Genomic DNA, 18,326 nt, shown 5'->3' with positions numbered 1-18,326 from the left:
CATATAGTGTTTGAGAAGATTATGATCTGCTGTGATTGGCTGCAGACTTAATTGGCATCCTAAGGTGCACCAGGGTTTGAGGAGCAAGATGTGTGTGGGGGGGAAGGTGAAAGATTATTGCTTATTGATACTGGTGATTTCCGTCTGCTGAATGTAAGCTGGGCAATATGTTTGTGCAGGTAGTGTATTTTTTCCCTTCACCATAACTGCCTGAAGGACAACCAACTGCTAGAACAGCAGTAGCAGGAAGATCTTGAAGGCTGGGGATAAGACACTGAAACATCTGTCCAGCAGCTGTAAGTTTGTATGTTGCTCATTTGTCATACTTACTGGATTTTTGTAATCAATGTTGAGTGCTGTATGTAGTGCAAAGGCAGGGTCAAAGCCTTTCAAAAATAATGCTCATACGGTGATTAAGTAATACCAGCATGTGCACACTTTGATGGCAAACATGATCAGACTATTGGTCTTTCAAAGTCACTGTTGTCTACACTGACTGTCAGTGGCTTTCCAGGGTCTCAGCTCTTTCCCATCTCCTACTATCAAATTAGCTACACTGGCTGTTTCTTGCTTTCTCCATGGCACAAAACAGAGGGTGAGGGAACAGATGTGGCAACATCACTTCCAGTCACTGTGTCTGTGATGTTCTAGGAAATTCTGCTATCTTTATGGTCAATCATAGAAACATGGGAAATTCCTACAAAGGTATAGGGGGTGGGGCAATGGCTTCACCCATGACGTCAGTGCATCAATGATGCTCCCACACACATACTGCACTTCCTGAAGACTCCCAGACTGGCTAGCCTATCTCCATTTTGAGGAAATTCCAAGGACTGAATTGGAATGCAAAGTGGATGCTTTACTACTGCGTCAGGACCTTTCCTCTAACACTGTTCCTGTAATTGCACTATCACCTCTTGTAAAGTCCAGAGTAATGACTTTTACCCTGCTTTTGTGCAGATGGCTATTATTGTGTATGTTTTATTCAGCCAAGAAGAAGGAGAAAGTTACTACTACAGTTTTACCTTTTCTACTGGCAGAATGTGTTTCTCAAGAGGGTCATTTGTGCCATGGAGCAAAAGAGCCGCTGGGAGGGCAAGTATTAAATGCCTGGATACAAACCTACAATGGGTAGTCTCATTTTCTCATGCTCTACCTCCTAACTACAGCATAAAGTCTCTGCTATATTACCAAAAGGATGCTTTTGCTGTTCCAGACTCTCCATTTCAGGACTGCCTCTCCGCCTTCTGCAGAGAAACTTTCCCCTCGCCATCCCTCACCGTTCTTTCTCTCACCTCAAGGCAGCCTGCAGATTGTCATCACAAGTGACCTTTTCCACTCAAGTTTTCCTTGCTGGACACAAATAGTAGCACTTGAGGCTGTTAGAGGCAGTAGGATGGCTTTGAGAAACAAGTTTCCATGGCTACCCTTATGTTCAGTGGTACCAAGTAAATTTTGTTAGCCTGTAAAATCATATATGCTGAACCTTTTCATATACTTCATGATGGTCTATTTGCAGAACTCTGAAGAATTATTTAATTGAACACGTCCATTAGTGAGCACAGGACTGCTCAAATTGTTCAGTTACAGTTCCTTCTTTATCTTTACATGTATTTCTTTTGTGCCATCTATGCCAGTTTTGGTGACTGAATCAATAATAGCAGACCCCTCAGCATCTGCCGGCAGTAGTGAATGAGAAATTTAGGTGTGGTTGACTGAGGTTGGTTTATGGTTGTTCTTTAAACTGTTGAGGCAACAACGTTAATTTCTCTGGAAAATGTAATTTCACTATATGTGGGCAGGAAGATGAAATCTAGGGGCAGATGTGTTTCATACAACAGCAGCCCATATGAGGGCTGCTCATAAATGCTGCAGGGTGAAAGAATTCTGTATTGTTCTGGCTAAAATCCACCTGCACCACATGGGATGCTGCCCTTGTCAATGACTTGCCAGGTACAGCTCTGAGCACATGGATGCTGCATTATGAACAGCCACCCACAGGGGTCACAGCATGCATCAATGAAGAAGTAGCAATTGTAGCTAAGTAGATTGCAGAAAAGGATATATAACATGGACTTATAATTTGGCCAAACTCTATACATTCCACGAATATACAATTCAATGGGTTTATAAAGTGTTTTCATTTTCCTGTTCAATTTTTCAAAAAATTATTCCCTGTACCTTTCTGATCTTCACTTTTCGTTGTACTAACTTTGAAGATTTTTGTCAAGCGGTTAAACTCAAATGCACTCATAAACTAAGGCCGCTTCCGCACGGCCACGCTGGGGGTTGGATCAGCGTACATGACTCCGACCCAACCCCCCCAGGACTGTTCGCACGGGGGGCATGCCACCCTGCCCTGCGTGACCGCTCCAGGGTCGCAGGGCAGGGGGGGAGTGTCCCCAGGTTTCAGTGATGCGCTGGAAGGTCGCAGGGAAGGTAAGACGATTGGGAAAGGGGGGATGGCACCTTCTAGCCGCTGCCGTTTGCACGACAGCAGCTGGAAGCTGCTGTTCCCCCCAAACCTTGCTCGGGGAGCGAGGTGGGAAAATGGCGGATTCTCACCACTGGGGGGGGGAGCGAGGACGGCACAGCTGAGAAGCAGCTGCACCCCCCAAGCGAACAGCTCCCTAGGGACAGCGTTTTTGCCATCCCTAGGGCGCTGTAAACGGCCTGTTGCAATCAGTGGGCTTGGAAGGATGCAAGTCTGTCTAGGTTTACACTGTCAGTAATTTTGTCTGTCCTCGAGTAAACCCTGCACAGTTCTTAACTCATTAGTAAACTGTTCGATCATCATTAAGTAAACTTTGCACACCCTTCTCTATATTTTTCTATCATATACCTAGTAGTTGTGACTAGGAATGTGCACTAGAAAATATTTGACATTTCTTAGGTTTCCATACTGGTATTATGGCTTATTTGGGTTCTCATTTCACGATTGAGATTCAGATTTTTCAGAATTTTGAAATTTCAAGGGTCCATTGTTCTCTCTGAGGGACTCTTTCTGGGAGGGTTGGAGTGGCTGCTTTTCATGTAAGTGACACCAAATTTGTCGGGAACCTTAGAGTAATTCCAAAGGTTCCTCAGCAAGGCAACCACAGCTATTCCACTTATTTCCATTATTTCCAGTTGAGAGGGGGAGGAATTTTATGCTTATTCCTGAGCAAAAAAGCCAATAGTCATATGTAGAGCAGCATCCACTGGCCAAAAATCAGTGCAGTCCAACTGAAAACAGAACCAAAACCCCCAATAGATTCAACATAAAACCAGAGAATCCCAGCAGAACCACGAGCCACTTTGAGTCATCAGTGGGATGCATGGAGACTGTGCATGCAGACACTCTCTCTATATACCTTTTCCTCCCGCACTGCGGCTTCCACAGTAAGGGTTATTTTCCCCTCACCCCAGTGCAGAAGTGATCTAAGACTGTGGAAATGCCAGATTCAAATTCCCCTTCAGCCATGAACATCATTGGATGACCTTGTAATTCCCATTCTTCCATTAAACTCACTGGGAGGCCTTGTGCCAGTCATTCTGTCTCAGCCTAACCTACTTTAGAAGACTGTTGTGTAATAAAATGAGGGTGAAGGGAGCCCTGAGCTGAAAAAGTCCAGAACAAAACTAGCATGTACCCACAAATGTTTAAAAACATGTCTGTCATGAGGCTATCAGTGTAAAAAATAGACTCTTTTTTGGTGAACCAAAACATTATTTTACCCATAATGGAAAATCTTATTTTGGTGGGAAAGTCTCTAAGCAATGTCACGTGTCAGAGATCAGGAGAAACAGATATCTGTACTAAGGAGAAGACTGAACTAAGTCCAACTGGTTATTCACCCTAGCTAGCTCTCAGAGAGCTTCAGATGCCTTCATCTAGCATTATTCTTATTCATCAAATGACTTTAAACTGCTTTCCACACAATCCCATAGAAGACTTGACCTTTTTTTCTTTTTTCAAAGATAAACTGCATGGCTTCCTTTCTTTCCTTCCCCATTTCTGTTTCCCAGCAGTTTATCAAGCATGCTGGAATAATGCACCTGACTATCATGGTTGTAGGTAATATTCTTACCAATAATGAGTCTGTCAATCCAGAAGGATTCTCTCATGTGAGGTGAAGCAGCCAAAAGAGGCTGTATTTTATATTGTTTTCCTGCGGGGAATCTGATTGTCCCTACATACACATGCCCATCTGTGATCAGCACATGAATATACAAATGCATCGCAAAAGGATTGTTGTGCTGACTAAAGGATGGTTCACTCAGCCATAATAGAAAGCCATGATTTATTGTAAGACTGGTTAGTTGTAGAAATGAGGATTTAGCCCACAGACAATCAATGAATTTTGGTTTGTTCCAGCAAGTCAGGTTAGGCACTCTTTCCCTTATCTACCCAGCAGACTCAGCTGGCATCTGTCAAGAGAGAAACCATTTTCTTTGCTAAAAACCTATATTCTGTCTTACCAACAGAAAAACAAAACAAAACAAGATTGTGACTTCATTTGCCACATACTGGATCATCTTTGTTTTAAAATATTACTTTTGGATCCTAGCGCCTACCTCACCGAACTAGGTAGGCACTAAAATCCAACAGAGCATTCTAAGACAAAGACGGTTTTTGTATTTCTCATGAGCTAAGAAGGCTCAAAAAAAGAAGGTGTCATCAGTTGGGAATGAATGTACTATCTCTTCAAGGTTGTAATGCTTGTTAGAGGGCATGAAATTATCTTCATTCATTTCAACTAGCTGGGACTGGCCAGTTTGCAGAGTAGTTGAAAAGGTTTTGTTTTAGAGCGGAGGGGTAGGCCCACTCATCATCCAGAATATTGTGATTGAAGTGTACCCTGATTGGTTAATCAATAATCACCTGTCATGGTCAGCCTAAACCACAAATTGGTTCTATCAGTATTAGCGGTGACTTCTACTTCTTTTGTTCTATGTTTTTGCCCTCCATTCTGCCTAGAATTCTGTGTAACTTTGCACAGGTACTGAAGATAACTAGTACCTTTTGTCTACAAGTATCTTTTTCTGATATGTAGATTTTAACCTTGGGGGGGGGGGGTTGAGCATGTAACTGGATCGCACCTTGATTTTTGTGTTCACTGTTATGTTTTTAAACTTATGTTTTACTGCCTTTGTTTAACAAAATTCTAAAAATATATTTTGGTGTCTGGAGTTCTGATTCAGAGCCTACGGCTTGGTGTTGCTACCATCCCAAAAGCCGGGTTAGGTCTTTGACAGTATCCAAGTCTATTTCATGACCTAAAAGCTTAGCCACATGCCCAACTGGCTGACTATTGACTGATAGCAACTCAAGGGCTAGAAAGTATCTCTCAGCTGTTTATGAAAGAGAAGCTGGCCAAAGAGCCAACCTTTCTCCCGCTAGTCTAGGAAGCTTCAAGGCTTTTACATTAACATTTTTCTCACCAAACACCCAGAAAAATGTTCATTTCAGTGCAACCCCCTCTACCAAACTCTCTATAAGATGCTTGCGGCAGATACTATATCTTCCAGTCTTACTCATAACCCAGCAAGTTTCCATCTGCATGCAAACAGCACTTACTTGCTACATATCTTGAGTGTCCAATGCCAGCACCCCCATCCCACAAAAGCCATTTGAAGAGTACACACACATCACCTAGTTCCTCTCTCACACATGGAAAAGATAACAAATAATAAAGCACTTTGAAGTCTCTGAAAGAGAACGAAACAGTACCAGGTAAAATAGCATTTACATTCACCTTCTTGCTCCCAAAGAAAGCTCAATGGGTTGTCAGAGATATTGGAATTAATTACATTAATATGCTTAGGCATGCAAATCAAACTCTCTCCCCTCTTTTGGTAAGCATTCCTCTTTTCTTCTTGTTCCATCAGAACCAAATACATAACGATCCTGACAGCATTACTCTAAGGCACAGTTGTTCAACATTCCTGTTTGTATTTCACACACATGTAAAATGTATTAAATGCATTAAATGTATTAAATGCAGTGACATCAGGAAACACCACAGGATTAAGCCTGGATATAGCAATTGTATGGTCATATCATGTTTAATATTGTGGTGCCCGCTCTTATTTCTTTGCAAACAAATATAATAGGTACAAAATAATGTTTGTTTATTCCTTTCTTTCTCTATATATATTTCTCTGCCACCAGGAATTTAATTTTATACTTTCCCCTGAAAGTGAGGCGACAACTTCTGCTGAGGTCACTTTCACTTTATATCAATTCCCTCTCTCCCTCTTTACATATTTGAGATCATATCAGGATCTGACTTCTTTTCTAGTCTCTCACTCTCAGTACAGCACAGACCGACTCTCTCAGTCTTCAGTACAGACCTCTCTCTCTCTCTCTCTCTCTCTCTCTCTCTCACTCACTCACTCACTCACTCACTCACTCACTCACTCTCACTCTCTCTCAGCTCACATAATATTTTCTCCCTCTCAAATTCTGTACCCACTCTGGCACCTTCCGCATATGCAGAATAACCCACTTTATATCCACTTTCACAATTGCTTGCAAATGGATTCTGCTATTCCGCACTGTGAAATCCAACTGCAAAGTGCACTGAAACTGGATTGAAAATGCATTATTCTGCATGTGCGGAAGGGGCCTCTGATTCAGCTTAGCTCAAACTGCTCCCTGACAGCCTCCAGCACCGTCTCTTTCCCTAGTTATTCACACACACACTCAGTTCAGCTTAACACGGACTGATTCTCAGTTCAGCAGACTCTTCACAGTCACTCTCCAGTGTCAATCAGTCACTTCACTCTCTCATCCCCCTTTCACTCTTCTTTCTTCTACAACTTATCTCTCAATGTAAAGAAACACAGATAATATTTTAAAACGTTACAAATATACTAGCTTCAATTCCTAATCTGAGGTACTTTAACCATAATTGATGTGCTGGGTGGGGTTTGATTCTTGCAGACACAAGGGCTGGCTTGGTGAACCATGTTGGGACTCTTCATGGATAATCAAATAGCTATCAAGGGGCTGGGTCCCTGCCCACAACTGATACGCAAGGTGTGAGATGCACATATGGGTGTTGTTGCATGTGCAATTTTTGTTGTTTTTGTTGTTGCTGGGTGCTCCTGGAAGGGGTAAATTCAACAATGAAAACAAAAAAGACACCTTACTCAAGTGGTATGAAAGTTGATCAAAATACCAAACTGAATTCTTACACTTGAAGTAAACATCTCTAAAAGGTTTGAGGAAAGACACGGTCAGGTCAGTCATTAGGTTTGAGCTGTGATTTGTTTCAGGATTTTTTTCCCCTCACAAACGTTTGAATTTTTTTTTAATGAGAGTTAAGGCTGAACTGATTCACCCGGCAGATGTCTCCACAGCTCTAATTGACTCTAAAGAGCACACACTCTCAGAAGACATAAAATCAAACTGAAGGAAAGCTAGCTCGGGTTTAGAGAATATTTAAATGCCATTTTTTAGATAAGCAAACATCTACAAGGCCTGCCTGAACCCTGACCACTATGCGCCCCCCTGACCTGTGAGGATCAGGAACAGACTTTGGAATTTAGCAGAGGCTCACCATGCTTTTTAGTCAGTGCTAGCTAGGACATTGCTAATATAGGTAGATCTTCTAGCACAGTGCTTCTCAACCTGTGGGTCGGGACCCTTTGGGGGTTGAACGACCCTTTCACAGGGGTCGCCTAAGACTCTCTGCATCAATGTTCTCCATCTGTAAAATGGATAAATGTTAGGGTTGGGGGTCACCACAACATGAGGAACTGTATTAAAGGGTTGCAACTTTAGGAAGGGTGAGAACCACTGTTCTAGCATCTGGAAACACCCTCAGCTTCTTAGCACTCGCTAAATTAAGCTGAGCATTGGTTCCATCACTGTTAATCAACACTGAGGCCCCTTCCGCACAGCAAATGTATAAACTGAGGCGAATAAAGTGCCTCTTGCCTGGTTGTTCACTTGCAAGCTGCTGCAACCCAGGATTTTTGAAAAGACTTGCGAATAGCATGATTCTCAAAAAACACGATTTGGGGAAAATAACACAGGGCAGACTCGTTTTGGGGGCGGGATCTGTGCAAGTTTCTCCCCCAAACTGTTTTCTTTTTTACCATCCTACCCCTGTGTTTATTGGCCTGTGCAGAGGGGGGAAGAGAGCTGTATATACACTGCTTTAAAAAAATTCTTAAAATTCTGTACAAGAGAGAGCCAAATTTAATGCAAAGAAAAATGGAATTATGAGGGCTGTGAAAGGATGGACTCACAAGCTGCTGTTGAGTCCCAAGAGATTGAAAAAAAACCATGGGCGCCCCAAAACTCTGCTACGCACTGCAGCTCCTTTTCTCTGCTTCAGGGATGAAACAAACTTTTATCTGGGTCGTAACTGCTTTCCCCAGCAAATCTGGAAGAGCCCTCTGTATTTGTGTTTTAGAGGCTCCACTCAGTTGCCACATCCTTCGCTTCACTAGTTCAGGGACATTCAATTGCACCTTTGCAAGTTTGAGCTGCCCCTCTCAGGAGATGGCAAGCTCAATTGCTCCCTTTAGCACTTTTTCAATAACAAGACCAAATCGGAATTGTGTTAATAGAGATCAGGCTTTCAGCATTCAAATTTTAAAAAGCTTAATAAATAAAAAGGGTACAGTGTATTCTCGAAGGCTTTCACGGGTGAAATCAACTGGGTGCTGTGACTTTGGTAGTTGATTACTGTGGGTATTTTGTTCTTCTCTTTTTTTGTTTGTTTGTATGCTCATCAGAGGTGTAGCTCCAAGGGAACGGGGGCACAGTGCACCGGGCGTGCGCCCCTGTGGGGGTGTGGCGGGGGTGTTCCAGGGGAATTCCAGGGCAGGGCGGGGGCATTGCAGGGTGGGGTGGGACAGGGACGGAGGACACACTTTCCCCCCTTGCAACACCTCTGATGCTCATTGTATACATATTTAAAATGTAATTAGAAGGATCATTAAAAAACAATCACGCTTGAAAATAAGCAGGCTACTACTTGGCTACCAAAAAAAAGCTGTCTTAGACAGCCATTCTCTGCAGACTCCTACCTTCAGGAGCAAAGGGTGCCTTCTAAGACAAGAGAGGCCTTGTATGGGTGGCACCCCTTTTGGGGAACTCCTTGGCCATGGATATTCACCTGGTGTGTGAACAGGTCCATCATCTCAAGCTTTTCATAGGTACTTTTGTTTCTTAGGTCACTGTTATGGGATCCTTGCTGCTCTGCTCCTTTTTAAAACCATTATAATGTTGAACTGATGTTTTGTTCATAAGTTTTTAGCTGCTGTTTTTATTGGGTTGAATGATCTGATATTGAGAAAACTTTAAGTATGAGAATCAAATGGCTGCGCAGAATTAAACAAATAATAGTTTAATGATGAGGCTCCTGTTTGGCTAAGCATCACAGCAGCCACTAATTTAACGGACCTATAGAATCTCCTTTTAGTCATTCAAACCCACTGCAAATGCTAGAATGGATTACCACATGGCTAACTCAGAGCAGTCTGAAACCCTGGTCTAGATCCAGAAATGGAGTTGTCACAGGTACCACTTAGAGATGTCCCAATTGCTGTTATTATTGCTGTTATTCTTCTTCTTACTGTGTTGACCTCTTTGTTGTAAGTTGCCTTGGGAGTCTTCTTAGGTTGAGACTATGGGGTAGAAATTGTTTAAATAAACAAAAGATTGCCATTTTAAAAAAAAGATCCAAAATTATTTATTTATTAAAATTAAATTATTTATGATAAAGAATTCAGAATGCAAAAGTCAGGATGGTAAAGAGTTGGAGGTGGGTCTATACAGAGAGGAGCAAGACTGAGTCTCAACAACTGGGATCATTTTAGGGAAGGAACAGAATTTGATATGCTCCCCAGTGATGCTGTGGAGTTCAGTTTCTCCCATGTAAGTGAATGTGGCCCTATCGGGAAAAGTGAGGAATAGCACAGGTGTACCCTGTTGTAGTGATTATAAAATAGACTCCCTGTTTCTGTTAGAAGATGGCCCAGACCTCCCTCCAAGACATTTGGGGGGGGGGAATGTCAGGCACACACCCCACCCCCCTGCTCAACCTCCAGGGATAAGAGCAAGCTGGCCATGGAAGGATGGTGATGATTGTATTCCCCATTCTCCATAGTCCTCTGGGCACCTTGGTCATCTCATTCCCTCTCAAGATCTATTCACCAAACACCCCACACCCCACTGCTGATACTCTGGTTGTTTTGCCAGATTTTTTTTAAAAAATGAGACACCTATGCTAGAGGTTCTAAAATAAAACACGTCAATTATGCAGCTCTGATATTCAAAGTGCATCTGCTAACATTAGAGACGAAGAATGCACATCTTTGGGATGAAGCGGCATTTTGTCCAAAAAGTGTCTTCAGGGTAAAGAACAGCTCTAATGGAAGGACAGTTCTAAAGGAAAAAATAAGATGATCCTGGGAGGGTGATCTATTAATATAGCCCAAGCTATTTACATTTTCCTCCCTGATGGAATCCATTATTGCCACTTATTGATCAAAGTGCACATTTTTGCAAGAGCTCAGACAGGAACTGATTATCTCTTTTTTCAACACTTTTTCTTTAGGAAAAAAAAAGCTGTGGCTAAATTCACCCTCATGTAACTTCTTCCAACATCAGCGAGATGCCATTTAGGAGTGGGATTCCTTCAATTCGCATGGAGTGTAGGAAGATTCTGTGAAACTATGCTAAATATACTAAATTAGGGTCCTTACAACCATTAGACAGACAGATTAAAAAACCACACTACTAATCTAGCTATCTAACCACACCACTAATAGGTGTTTCTGCTACGATGCCATTGATGTCCTTGGCAGAATTTCAATGAATTTCAACAGAACTCCTACTTTTTAGATGTTTAAAAAACTCACTTTTTCTGAATTGACTGAGTCATTACAGTGTTGTCAAGGTTTGTTCCACTACCTCTTTTTGTTTTCCTTCAGCCTCCCACAGGTAAGGACTCACGTACCAGTCAGCAGGCACGGCTAATCCTCTTACAATGACTGCGAGAAGGAGATATAGAAAAGGACCTAAAGAATTTTAAAAGATTTCCCCCCCCCAAAAAAACATTCTGCAAGGTTAATGCTGTCATTTGTGATACTGATGCTTTTGTGTTTTTAGAAAATCTTTTAACCACAAAGTAACTGCAAAACATTATAGGTAATAACTGATTAAACTCAATTATTTCAGGAAGTTAAGTATTTGATCTATCCTCCCAATGAATTTAGGGTTGAATACATTCAGTTGACATAAATCCATACGTGTAGCTTTTACAGCAACCCCTCCCCCCCAAAAAAAGAGTCTTGTGGCAGCTTAAAGACTGATGGATTTATTAAGGTATGAAGATTTTATACGTAAGTAGGTACAGAAGAGAAAATATCAACTGTGGGCTCAAAATGTCATAAAATATAAGGAGTAGCATTTGTAATGGCAGCAGCCTTAATAGCTGTCATTACAATCTATCCTGACCTTATCAGAGGTTATGGGAAAAGTAGAATTGGCCATTATTAGTACTTGAATGGAAGATCACCAAGAAAGACTATTATTGGAGAGGGAGGTAATGGCAAACCACCTTTTGCTTTGAAAACCCCATGAGGAGTAGACATGAATTCGTTGCAACTTGATGGCATTAAATTTGCCCTGCCCTGGATGGCTCATGTTAGCTTAATCTTATCAGATATTGGCTGCTAAACAGGGTTGGCACAGGTTAGTATTTGGTCAAGAGACCACCAAGAAGTCCAGGATTGTTATACAGCTGCAGGCAATGGCAAACCACCTCTGTTTGTCTCCTACCTTGAAAACCCTGTTGGATTGCCATAAACCAGTTATAACTTGAGGGTTCTTCCTATCACTGGCAGTTTGTGATGACATTTCTATCAATGGTTAAACATATACAGCCCAGTGGCCATTCGCAAAAGCATTAATTGGTAATATCACAGTACACTTGTTTGTGAGGAACAAGTCCTGGACATTGAGATCAGGATGAGATTATGAGGCCCAGTTTTTCAGGAGCTATGGTCTTTCTTGGTTGCTATGTCCCAAAGCCTTCATGACAAAGACAGCAACTGCTGCTATCTGACCATTCTCTGTTTTGGTTCTCTGTTGAATGCCTGAGGAGGTCAGCAAGACAACCACATTTCTGTCAACCAACAGAATGTGTAAAACATAATTGTTCAGAAGGGCGTTTTTACAATGGGAATAGGATTGTAGTCAAATGGGATAATTTAAGAAGCACTTTTGATATGTTGTGAATAAGGCTGTAGTTCTAATTGTGAAAAGAGAGATCTTTCTCCCCTCCTCTTAATAATAACAATAACAAGGATAAGAAGATGGACAATGAAAAGACCTGGCTGTGGTTAACAACTGGAACGCTGACATAGGAAATTGAATCACTGATTTTAGACACTCAAAAATAGGCAATTAGGTCAAATACAATCAAGACCAGAATCGAAAAATCCTCAGATGATGCAAAGTGCAGATTGTGCAAGGAATCTTGCATTGTAGAACGTGTTTTTAGTTGCAGCAACACTAAACTGTAGAACGTGTTTTTAGTTGCAGCAAAAGGATCGCCCAGACTGAGTACAGAAGCACTACTCAGTGGCCAAGATGATCCACTGGAATTTATGCAAGAATTACAACATCAGGATGGCTAAAAACTGGCAAGAACATCATCCAGAGAATGTCTTGGAAAATGAGGCGGTCAAGACCTTGTGGGCTTTTCAAATCCAAACAGACAAATGCTGACATATACCACACTGGATATCACAGTGATTGAGATCAAGAAAGCGATCATCATCAACATAGCAATACCTGGTGATACCAGGGTTGATGAAAAATAACATGAGAAAGGTCACTAAGTATCATGCTCTGAGGTGCAGTGACTATGGCACAAACTAGCTGAGGCTTCCCCAGTAGTAATTGGCAGCCTGGTCACCATTCCGAAAATACTAGGGCTGCACTTGGAACACCTTCAAATTGACAAAATGAACATCTGTCAGATTCAAAAGGTAACCCTGCTGGGATCCACACGAATAGTACATCAATACATTACAACATCCCAGGCCTCTGGGTGGGGCTCAAATTATAATGAAAGGCCAACAACCAGCTAAAGAACTGGCAGCTGTGATATTAAACCAAATTATACAACAAGAATAATAAGGGTAATAAGAATAATAATTGCTTCCCTCTCTCTGAATTTGGAACAAAACAAATAAGCTTCACCAGTCAGTCCGTTCTGCACAGCACAAAAAAAGATGTCTGTGAGACTTCTTAAAAAGAGGCAAGTGCCTCTTTTCGCTCTGCACACCCAAAATAAGATGTCTGGGGGATGTCTGGTGTGCTTTCCAGACAACAAAAGCATCAGTAGGGGAAAGTGTTCCCTGCTGGACTGCTCTGGTCTCTGGTCAGTTTCATCCCCAGCTTGCCCAACATTTTGTGTGCAACTGAAGGGATCTCCCTGCTGTCATTTGCTGAAGGATGCCCCAGGACGTTTGCTCTTCAGGCTCTGATCCTGGGTGCCTTTCCAGCCCAAAAAGTACTTAGTTATACTCAGCTGGTCCCACCAATTCTGGCAATAGGTAATTTTCCCTTTTTTTTAATTGGAGGGATGTTCTTCAGACACACATAAGAGAATCTTAGCTGCTCATTGAAAACATTGGGACTACCACCCATTGAGAAAAATTGTTGACATAACTCTGTCTTCATGTAATAAAGGAACTGGAGAGTGTCTCTTGGTCAATATCTAACTACAAGCACTTCTAACTGTGAACCTTCCTTTCAGAGAAAGAGTGGCCTGTCGTTCCATGTCTTGTGCATGTCTCTTCTTTGCTGTGGAAAGTTTAGATCTTCATCTACAAGTGGTAGGTGCCTTTTCCTGGTGGCCAAGTCACCTTCTTGGTCTACAGTTTGACAATGAAACTGCTGCTCCTAGCATAGTTTTGGCAAGTTTAGCCTTTCTCACTGATAGAACAGCGTTTGTTTCAGAAGCATGTTGAACTTGGCAAGTATCTGACATCTGATTCCACTTTCAACTACCACCTTTCAGGAGCAGTCTAGCAGACACAGGCTCCAAAGAGGAAAAATAAGCCAGCCCCCTTTGTAGAAAAGCCACTGCAAACAACCTTTTATTTGTATACTAAATAAAAGTACTTTTGGTGCCTAGAATTTTATGAATACTACTCCGGCTGTTATTTTTTAAAAAATAAGTGTAACGTTACTGTGATTGCAATGGGACTGGCTATGTTAGAACATGAACACGTCTGTCACCAATGCATTAAGTCACACCAAATATCTCATCTGTTTGACAAACAGATTAACTGTGGAATCCGGCCTTCTCTTACACAGCTCAAAGGACTTCCTGTGGGTTCATCACTTCCCATTAAGTACAAAAAGTCAATATTTAAACATATTTTATTTACACTCTATGGTGGTAGCTCCCTTGTAGTTAGCCCTGCAGCATTTCAGCTAACAGGACAAAAAAACTCAATTGGCAACAAGGGGGAAGGGAAGAGAGAATGCAGAAACTCATAAGAAGTAATTGGACATCAGGTGTTAACATCATTGACTTCCAGGGAAATAATCAGTGACTTCACAAGTATCTAGACTGGAAACTCTTCTACAGTAAATTAATTGTGACTATAGGCAACTATGGCTGCAAATTTGGGCAGCCCAGTGGTTAAATGGGGAAGAAGAAATACAATCTACAGCAGTCTGTGTAACCAGTAAGAATAGGACAGTGTGCTCTGTAACATAACAAATAATGATAAGGGAAGAGGGTTGTTAAAGAATTGGGGAAGGGATTGAACTGGCCTAGTTTTTTTTACTTCAGGATTAGCTGTCAAACTTCTTCTGGCTAAAAGAGAAGATTTTTTAAAAATGAAATAATCATCAATAGTTTTCATGTGCCACCTAAAACTCTATCAAAAGAATGGCTCCATTCTAGGCTCCATTCAAGGTGCTAGTATTGACCTTAAAAGCCCTGTATGGCTTGGGACCAACATATATTAAAGACCACCTTCCAAACAAACCTGCCCACTCACCCTGATCATCCTCAGAGAACCTTGGTTGCCTATGCAATCTGAGACTGGACCCAAGAAAAAACCTTCTCTATTGTGGCACCAAAACTTTGGAGTTCCCTCCCCAGGAAATACACCTATCACCCTCTACTGGTGACTTGTTAGGAGCAAAGCTTAGCATATGTAACCTGACTGATGTATCTTCTGACTGATGTTTATAGCTTTGACACCGATTGTAGATAAATAGCGCATCTGGATCTCTACCTCGGGGCGCCATTAATGCAGGGGAGGACTCAAGCCGGTGGCCTCGCTCTTCCTCGGCTTCTGGAGGTAGTGGGTGCTCACGCGGATACAGTGGGAACCGCCATCGCTGGATCAGCGGGAGCCTGGGCAGGCTATAAAAGCCTGTGCCCAGCTCAGTTCAGCCTCTTCCCGAGGCTAAGCAGCAGGACGGAACTCACTCGTTCTGCCTGCTGCTTGGGCCCACGTTAGTTAAGGGCTTGGGAAGAGCAGGGGAAGCCCCCATCAGAGCGGGGCGGGGAAGCCTGGCCTGGGCAGAGCGGGGGAAGCCCCGTCAGAGGCCTAAGCCCCTAAACAATTATTTTCACACTTTCTCTGGGAAACTGGGAGGGTGGACCAGGCGAGGATAAAGGAGCCCAGGAAAGCCAGGTCAAGCAGACCTGGCTTTCACAAGACTGCCTCAAGACTTTCTCAAGACTGCCGTTCAATAAACACCACTGATCAAGAATCCAGAGTCTTGTCGAAGGTTTTCACAGTCAGCTTCAATAGATTGTTGTGGTTTTTCAGAGGTGTATCGCAGAGAGAAATGAAACCTCTCTGAAGATGCAGCCTGTGATACACCTCTGAAGTTGCCAGCCACAGATGCAGGCAAAATGTTAGGAACAAGATTTACCATGGTCACACAGCCCGGAAAACCCACAACAACCAATCCAGAGTCTGTTTATTGGCTTATGGTCCGGGACCTAACATGACTTTTGCCAGCAGGTGGACTTTTTATTTCATCTGGTGTACCCTCAATAATAGTCATTGGCCCTCCTTCTAGTGTTATTTATAATGTTTTTAACTGAATATTATATTTTGGGAGTGGAGTGGAGCCCAAAAGATTTGGAGTGGAGCCCAAAAGATGCCTGGTTATATTGTTCCTAGCAAAACCCTCTCTTTTGTTACTTTATATCGAAAGATTGATCTCTCAATCTCAAGAGGTGCACTTTAGAGAAGCAGAAAGAAGCCGACAACATGGAGGGGGGGGCAAGGGGGAAGGTTCCAGGGCATCTGGCAACTGAGGTTGTGCTGTGGTGAGGCTGTGCTGGTGGAGGAGAGATCGATCTATTGATCTTTTGATTAATGCACTTAGGGAAGCAGGAAGAAGCCAACAGCATGAAGTGGCGGGGGGAGGGGGGTGAGAGGGGAGGCATCCAAAGTGCTGCAAGGGAGTGAGAAGGCTGAGCATGGGCAAAGATATCCGGGGCAAGGCTATGCCCACTGGCAAATCTGTCTGGCAGCGGAGCAAGATTTAAATTGTGCTATAAGTGGTTTTGCTTGCTGGGAAGAGAGTGGAAAGTAAAAGTGGGGCTCCAGAAAATACAATAAATCTTGTTGCAGCGAACACTGGTCTCTATTATGCAGCAAAGACTTTGTGCATAATTGGCCTATATATCACAAGAAATTATAAGATTTCTTACTATTATACTAACTATCCCTAAGCCTTATCAAAAATAACAGACTGCATGCAAGAAAAGGCAGCTTTGGCCACCAGTTTGAACAGATTATAGCAGTAATAAATATTTGCCGCCAATAAACTATGAAACATGTCCAAGGCCTCTTTTTAACCAGAATTCTCTTAGAAACCTAACAGCATACTTGGAATTCTGGTTCTCTATTATGAAGTAAAGCAGCAAACATATAAAGCTTCTTAATGATGTCAAACCAATGATATTCCTATTAATACAAACTAGGGAAGGACAGGTGATTTCTCTCTAGGCAATCTTGTCCCCTAATCATGTTTTCCAGGGTTTTTGTCTTGTTTCTTTTAAAAGCTTCATTTTGTCTTTGGCAGAGCGCCCAGGTATAAGTATTTTAAATTATGATTGCAGTGCTTGGTCACAAAACTGTGGAGTGATCAGAGTTCTAGTTCTTACTGGTTTGCAAAAAGGATTGAGAGTATGGCGCGGAGTCAAGGAGAATTACAACAGACTTCTAGACTACACGCAGGGGCCTGGAGATCTCCCAAAATTACAATGGATCTCCAGACTGCAGAGATCAGTTCCCCTAGAGAAAATTGCTGATCTGAACCAGCTAGAGACTGTTTATTGATTATATAGATATTTGTGCATTTTATTCTGCCTTTTAATCTAATATTTATCTAATATTTATTGTTTCTCAGTGTCAATAAAGGATGCTGCTGCTGCTGCTGCTGCTGCTGCTGCTGCTGCTGCTGCTGCTGCTGCTGCTGCTGATGATGATGATGATGATGATGATGATGATGATGATGATGAGAAAATTGCTGCTCTGGAAGATGGACTCCATGGAATCAGATCCTTGCTAACTTTCCCCTCCCCCATTCAAACCCCACTCTTTCCAGATACTGCCCAAATCTTCAACAATTCCCCAAGCCAGAGTTGGCAACCAAACCACTTTGTGATGGAACAGTGTATGTATTCCCCAGATTTAGCCCTAACTGTCTACATAATCTTTGATTCAAAGATTAGGCTGCCGCTGTGCCACATGTATACCAGAACATCTGTGTGCCAGAAAAATCACTTTTTAGTTGCTTTTTCTATATGCCAATAAAGGCTTGTGTTATGTTATGTTAGTTGCTTTTTCACAAGTTTTAAGGAAGCGTCCACTGATGTATAAAGAAAAGGCCTCAAGAAGGGCATGTATTCACCATATTCAAACACCATCCACTGGAAAACATAATCACAGTAGAAGAGTCAACTCCAATGGTATCTTATTCGCAAGATAGCAATTGCCTTTTCTGAAAAAGTAGATTCCTTTTGTAAGGACAGAGAATCTCAGTCACTAAAAGATTCTATGCCCCTAAAAGTCCATTCAGTGTACCAATGAACCACTGAGCATTGAAGATGACCTCAGCAATCCATACTATAGCCGTAACTAAGTAAACAATTTTTTTTACAGCAGAAACTGTATGAAAGGCATCAAAATGAAGAATCAGTCATGGGAACAGTTACTTCCTACAAAGCTACCCACTAGACCTTAGCCACTGGTAGCAATGTATTTGTTTGTCTGGAATGGGAGCACAAATAGTATGACAGTAGATTACTTATCCAGATATATTG

The 18,326-nt window shown here is 42.1% G+C and overlaps 1 protein-coding gene across 2 annotated transcripts in view; it reads left to right on the top strand.

Annotated features, from left to right (window-relative positions):
• LOC125441366 overlaps positions 1-17,834 on the top strand; it is a 111,449-nt gene extending 93,615 nt beyond the window's left edge. For both annotated transcript variants that reach the window (XR_007245835.1, XM_048511916.1), the window contains exons 3-4: positions 13,773-13,851; positions 17,411-17,834. Coding sequence is in view for 1 of the 2 variants with exons in the window: in XM_048511916.1 (XP_048367873.1) it covers positions 13,773-13,851; positions 17,411-17,817 (486 nt within the window). In the remaining variant the exon portion in view is untranslated. The remainder of the gene's footprint in view (positions 1-13,772; positions 13,852-17,410) is intronic.
• Positions 17,835-18,326: the final 492 nt, after the last annotated feature.

The sequence above is a fragment of the Sphaerodactylus townsendi genome, linkage group LG11 (assembly GCF_021028975.2).
Source record: "Sphaerodactylus townsendi isolate TG3544 linkage group LG11, MPM_Stown_v2.3, whole genome shotgun sequence".
Classification (NCBI taxonomy): domain Eukaryota; kingdom Metazoa; phylum Chordata; class Lepidosauria; order Squamata; family Sphaerodactylidae; genus Sphaerodactylus; species Sphaerodactylus townsendi.
The sequence above is the reverse complement of the archived record's forward strand: the minus strand, read 5'-3'. Positions and strand labels throughout refer to the sequence as shown.